This window comes from Centropristis striata, chromosome 8, assembly GCF_030273125.1.
Source record: "Centropristis striata isolate RG_2023a ecotype Rhode Island chromosome 8, C.striata_1.0, whole genome shotgun sequence".
NCBI classification, from domain to species: Eukaryota; Metazoa; Chordata; class Actinopteri; order Perciformes; family Serranidae; genus Centropristis; species Centropristis striata.
Window position 1 is genome coordinate 37,926,305 of NC_081524.1, and position 6,410 is coordinate 37,932,714.

General features: G+C 38.2%; 1 protein-coding gene across 1 annotated transcript; it reads right to left on the reverse strand.

Moving 5' to 3' along the window:
- Window positions 1-289: 289 nt before the first annotated feature.
- LOC131976763 (endothelin-2) lies at window positions 290-5,919 on the reverse strand. Its single transcript, XM_059339916.1, has 5 exons — window positions 5,856-5,919; window positions 4,264-4,420; window positions 3,035-3,148; window positions 691-744; window positions 290-374 (listed from the first exon to the last, which is right to left on the reverse strand). The coding sequence occupies exons 1-5, from the start codon at window positions 5,911-5,913 to the stop codon at window positions 290-292; spliced, it is 468 nt and encodes a 155-aa protein (XP_059195899.1). The 5' UTR covers window positions 5,914-5,919.
- Window positions 5,920-6,410: the final 491 nt, after the last annotated feature.

A 6,410-nucleotide genomic window follows, 5' to 3' on the forward strand; every position in this document is an offset into this window, starting at 1 on the left:
TGGTCCGTAGTCTGTACAGTCGACAGGCCCAGTTCTCTCTCACGACATGAGCTCCTCTCAGTGCTGATCCTCCTCATCTGTTTCCATGATGTGTTTGCAGAACACACATTTTCCACCCTCTATTCCCGGGTACAAACAGACATCTTTGTGGCGCTTCGGGCCTTCCTGCGTCGGACACCATCTTTCACCAGCCCTTTTGTTTCACCCCCTCTCGATCAAAGGAGTGTCATTTGTTCAGGTGCTCGCTGCTTTCTTCCTCTCACTCTCGCTGCCTCAGCTGGCACATTGTTTAGCGTGCGGTCTTCCCCTCAGATAACTCATCTCTGGGTGAATCAGGGGAATCCTGAGCTCTCTTGGACCTGCTGGCTGCATCTCTGAGGGAAAAAAGGCAGTCAAATAATCAAAAAGATGATCAAAATGTAGGTGAAGTTGTGTTTTTCTTATTAATAATAATAATAATAATAATAATAATAATAATAATAATAATACATTTTATTTGTAATGCACTTTACATTACAGGAAATCTCAAAGTGCTACAGGTTAAAAGCATATCATTCTAATTATAAAAAGGATTAAAAAAAAAAAAACAGCTAAAAACAGAAAACATACATACATAATCTAAAAACCATCTAGATGGGAGGAACCAAAGGTTTTGCTAATTTCTTGGTAATTTTGTATTTCAAAGCTCACCTTAGGATTCTGAGTATATGACGTTGAGGTCTCTTTGGGGATGGGATTTCAGGGCTGCACATAAGGAAACAGTATTGTTACTAAAGATGACCAGTACCTTTGAAATACAGACTCACCCTGACAGTGAGATGTTTTATTGATATTACTGTAGTTAAAGAATAATTTTAGAAATAAAAGCACCCGTAAACGGTTTCTTTTTTACACTCCCAGTATCCTAAAGTCTTATCTTTACAGGCTCACTAAATGTTTTATGTTACAAAAAAAAAAAAAACAGTGAGCCACATCAGCAGATATACAAGTTTAAACACGAGACCTTGCTGACGCTCCCTGTCACTCTCTCCACTGTTTCTAGGTGGGGACATTACTTGTTTGGCATTTCCAGGGAAATGTGAATTCTGCAAACTCCCACACATTTCACTCCTTAAGCCCAAACAAGGTTTGTGAACTTGTGCACCAGCTTCAGATTATTGTACTCCCTCAGGCCAACACATTTGGCTAAGAATAGCTTCGTTGTGAAATGAGATGTTCCCTCATGCTGCACCATTCCTTAGGAGTGACCTGTCTACACTAACAACCCACACAAATCCCCAAACCCAACCACCAGCTTTAGATGGCAGCTCACCCAAAGCTCAAGGTTTCTTCCCATTAGATGGGAGTTTCCCTCGCCCCCGTTGCTCATGGTAAATTATAGTGTGCTCTATATCAGTAGTTCTCAACCTTTTTGAGTCGCGACCCCCAATTTAACATGTATGTTGTCCGCGACCCCCGCTCACTGAACAGAATCTCACATGCACAGTTCAGATCACCCAAAAAAGAAACAAAATGACCAAAAAAAGGAAACAAAATGACCAAAAAAGACACAAAATGACCAGAAAAGACAGAAAATGACCAAAAAAGACACAAATTGACCACAAAATGATCAAAAAAAGACACAAAATGATCAAAAAAAGGCACAAAATGGCCTAAAAAGACACAAAATGACCAAAAGACACTTAATGACCAAAAAAAGACACAAAATGACAAAAAAACGAACACAAAATGACCAAAAAAAGACACAAAATGACAAAAAAACAAACACAAAATGACCAAAAAAAGACACAAAATGACAAAAAACCAAACATAAAATGACCAAAAAAGACATTAAGTGACCAAAAACACATGAACACTTTAACACAGTGGAGACAGAGCTGACCTCCAAAATGATTTGGCGACCCCCAGAAATCATCTCACGACCCCAATTGGGGTCCCGACCCCAAGGTTGAGAATAGCTGCTCTATATGACAAGAACAGGTTCACATGATTTCTTACTAAAACGTATCGACACGATTGTTATATGTTACGATATTGGGGCGAATAACACATTTTTTAACAGATTGGTACCAGCTACAGAGCTATATTGAGCCCAATCCGATTCTTTGCTTTGGTGATATTACTTGTGAACACTTAATGCAACGAAACCCAATGAGTACAGCTACTGAGCTTATGCATGTAACATCAAGGCCACACAGCCTGTATAACCAGCTGCTGCTGTTTGCACCGGAGCAGTGTCTACACAGACAGCGCTGCATCCGCTTCTGCTGTGCTGCATTGTATTCCCACAATTAAAAGCCGGTACTCTATTAAATTATGGAGCGATGCATTTACTGCATTATCCACAACATGGTCTTGCAGATATTTCAGAATAAAAGTTTGCAAATGAATGGGTTCTGCCGACAGCAACGCTACAGTGCTTTTATTTCAACCTGGTCTCACAGAAATCCGTGAAATAGCCACGATTTCGCTTAACTCAAAATCCGTGGAATAGCCGAGGAATCGCTCAAATTTCCGTGAAACTGACACGGATTTCGCTACAATGCAAGTTAATGACAGTCATATCCCGTGGCTATTCCAGCATAGAAAGTGATTATGTACATTCACTGAGTGAATATTTAGAAAATAAAACATATATTTCTCGCTAGAAATGTGATCAAAATCCATTTTTATGCAGAAACTAAGTCAAAATATTGATTTTTCGCTAAAAATGAGAGAACTGTCCGCCATGTTTTTTGTTCTGACTGCTGGGACCTTGAAAGTCACGTGACTTGGAACAAACCAATAGCCACGGGATAAGACTGTCATTAACTTGCATTGTAGCGAAATCCGTGTCAGTTTCACGGAAATTTGAGCGATTCCGTGGCTATTCCACGGATTTTGAGTTAAGTGAAATCCGTGGCTATTTCACGGTGAGACCAGGTTGTTTTATTTTGAAACAAACGGGAATATTGAGTTAAAAAATACTTTTTCATGCCTGTGACATATTCTACAGACGTATGCATCACTGTTTGATGTGTGGGCCCTGACTCACCTGTTATGGCAGAAGTTGGTACAGGTTTGGTCCTCAGTGTTGGTGCAGGTACAGCGGCCAGGGGACCTTCTGCGCCGGGACAGAGCGTTGCCGAGGCCATAAACTGTCGTCTTACTACAGAGAGAAAGAAAGTCAGTGCCAAGCACAAGACACAAACATTCTGCAGACTTTGCTCTTTGATACTTTATAACCGCTGCCCATTACTTTATACAACGATGATGATAGCACATGTTTATTTTGCAGATATGGGGCTCAAAGTGACTAAGCTGTTTGTGTGTGTGTGTGTGTGTGTGTTCTTGTACTTCCTACATAGTGAGGACCAGATCATGTTTTTAACCAACAGAGTGAGGACATTTTTGCAAAGTGAGGACATTTCGGCCGGTCCTCACTTCTTTAAAGGCTTTTTTGAGATTTCAGACTTTGTTTTAAGGGTTAAAGGTTACATGATAATGATAATTAACTGAAACTGTATTATGTGGTTACAAAACTAACTAAAATTATAATGAAAATGTCCTTCGTTTTCGTCTTTGTCAACTTTTTTCATACATAATGAAGATGGATACTGTGACCTCTTTTAATCTCCCACCCAACAAATACCCCATTACCAAAAAAAAACCTAAAACCAATAAAAACTCAGCTAAAACTTAAGCATTTCAAAAAAAATAAATACTAAACTAAAACTAGCAAACACGCTCTAAAAACTAATTAAAACTAACTGAATTTGAAAACCAAAATTCACAACAAAATTATAACTATTACTGATGAAAAATCCAATTTTCTGACACTGTATTTTGTGGTTACAAAACTAACTAAAATCATAGTGAAAATGTATTTCGTTTTCATCTTTGTCAACTTTTTTCATACATAATGAAGATGGATCAGACAAAGGAAATAAAGGCAAAATTTACTGACCTCTTTTAATCTCCCACCCAACAAATACCCCATAACAAAAAACTACAACTAACACTAAAACTAGTAAAAACTAAACTAAAACTAAAGCATTTCAATAACTAAAAACTAAATTAAAACTAACTGAATTTGAAAACAAAAATTCACAACAAAATCAAAACTAAAACTAATGAAAAATCCAAAACTATTATAACCTTGCAAGGGGATTCACTGTTCCAATGAGGGTCCTCACAAAGATAGAAGTACAAGAATGTGTGTGTGCGCGCGTGCGTGCATGTGTGTGTGTGTGTGTGTGTCTAAAATTGTTGACTCATGCTCACCTAGGTGTGTTGACCCAGATGATATCCAGGTGGCAGAAGTAGTGGCACTCAGAGTCCAACAGGCTGCTGCAGGCGCAGCGTTTGGTCCTCACTCTCGCTGTCGGGACGCCGTCCCCGGCCTCCACTTCCAGCTGTTTCATCACTGGGAGAGCCAAACCTGGTGTGAGGCAAAAAGCCACTGAGTGAAATGATCCAAGCACAGCATCAACCCCAGCTTAGCCAAACCACACTGTAACAGATTGCTGTAAGAAAACAGCCAAATTGTGACAGTAACATACAGTTTTCCATTAAAAAAGGTATTATACTGTAGAAAACAATGCATTCTGGGCAATATTTGTAGGTAGCTTGCCGTTTCCTAGAAAATATATGATATATATATGATATTTTCTAAGTCTCTTCTTGTTCACATTTTTAATGGCTGTATTTTACTTAACTAACTCATTCAGTATATGGTTTATAAAGATTACTGAGGTTATTGTGAAGACAGCGCTTCATTCGTAGTAATTGGCTTTCAGACAGTAATATGCTCTATTTACAGAAAATGACTGCATTGTATACTGCAACAATATTGCAACTAGCTTCAGCACTATACTACTACTACTACTAATAATAATAATACATTTTATTTGTAAAGCACTTTTCATACAGAAATCTCAAAGTGCTACAGAAACCAGAAACAAGAAAGAGAAAACTCATTAAAATCAGCAGTAGATTAAAAAAAAAGACACGGGTAATAAAGTACATTATGCAGAGACAAAATAAAAACATCTAGGGACAACCTAAAACTGTGTTTAAGTCTACTGTAAAAATCAATGAAATGCAGGATTTTACTCTAATTCAGTATGTGGTTTTATCACAGTAACGTACTGTAAAGTAGATATAAGTAGATAAACTGTAAAATTAACAGTAGAATGCTGCAACCCTGCTGCCAGTATTTTACTGTTAATTTACAAGACAATTGTTTACAGTGCAACTGTCAGTGGCCTCTGCCTTTACTCTTGTTTCTACATATATGGTTTCTCAAAACACAAAACAGATGGATGTGTTACATCATCACTCTATTTTGTGTCCAATTTGCAAGTGAGAACATGAAAAAAACTCATAAACTATTCTTTCTTTCTACAAAACTCATCACTCTTGGTCTTTAACAGTAAGCAAACAGTGATACATTTTACAGGATGAGGAAACATGAATTCCTTTTCTTTGCTCACAAACAAACAATCTTCTTCTTATTATTATTAGTTATTTTAGATATAAAGCCTGTAATTGAGGAAAAAAACAAGCATGCTCCTACTCAGGAATCAATCAGAAACTGTATATCAACATTTAGTCACAGTAAAATTTCCCCAAAGATAAAATTTGCAGCTTTCATGTGATAAATGGATCCTTTTGTTTCCCAGGCCTGTCAAAACATGTGCAACATCATAATGTTGACGTCACGTCTTTGTGCACAGGGTGACTGAGATTAATATATATATACACTGCTGACAAAAACACATATAACTAATGTAACTATTTTTTTGACAATCTCTCTTCTTGCTTAACTACAACTACAAGGAAATATCTAAAAAATAAAATAAAAATAGACTCACCATCCTCCATGGAAGCCCAAAGAGTGATGAGAAGAAGAACGTTGGTGTGGGTGGACATAGTTGATAGTAAAACTCTGCAGAGAGATTATTATCCGTACAGTTGCAGCTGTTTTCTAATGTGCTGCTGCTGCTGTTTGTCTGCAGGTGTCTGAGCTCTGTCAGTCTTATACCTCTCCTCTCCTCTCCCTCACATGATGTCATGACAAAGGCTCCGCCCACTGCTGCTTGCCATGGCATGGTATGACCCCAGGGTGTTTGAACCTGGGAAACATTCTAGGAATACCCAATGCTTTGAAACCTCTCTGTGACTATGCAATAATCTGCTGAGTGAGTTATTTCTGCAGAATAAGGAAGTGTGAGGAAGTTCTTCTTTCTCTTTGAGCAGAAGGAAGATAAAGATGGAGAGAGACCTTTTGGAAGTGGAGTGACTCAGGCTGTTGGATCCTGATATATGAATATGCTCTAAAAAGTGATGGAGGATGAAGGATCCCAACAATGATCAGTGGGAACATACGGGAAGAGATAAGACTGGAGATGCTGGCATGCAATGGAGAT

Bases quoted from the DNA above. Each gene is read 5' to 3' on its own strand.
- LOC131976763 (XM_059339916.1), bottom strand. From the start codon at position 5,913: ATGTCCACCCACACCAACGTTCTTCTTCTCATCACTCTTTGGGCTTCC. The intron at 745-3,034 runs GTGAGTCAGGGC...CCTTATGTGCAG, and splicing joins ACCAACTTCTGCCATAACAG to CCCTGAAATCCCATCCCCAA. The intron at 375-690 runs GTGAGCTTTGAA...TTTTTCCCTCAG, and splicing joins CATATACTCAGAATCCTAAG to AGATGCAGCCAGCAGGTCCA.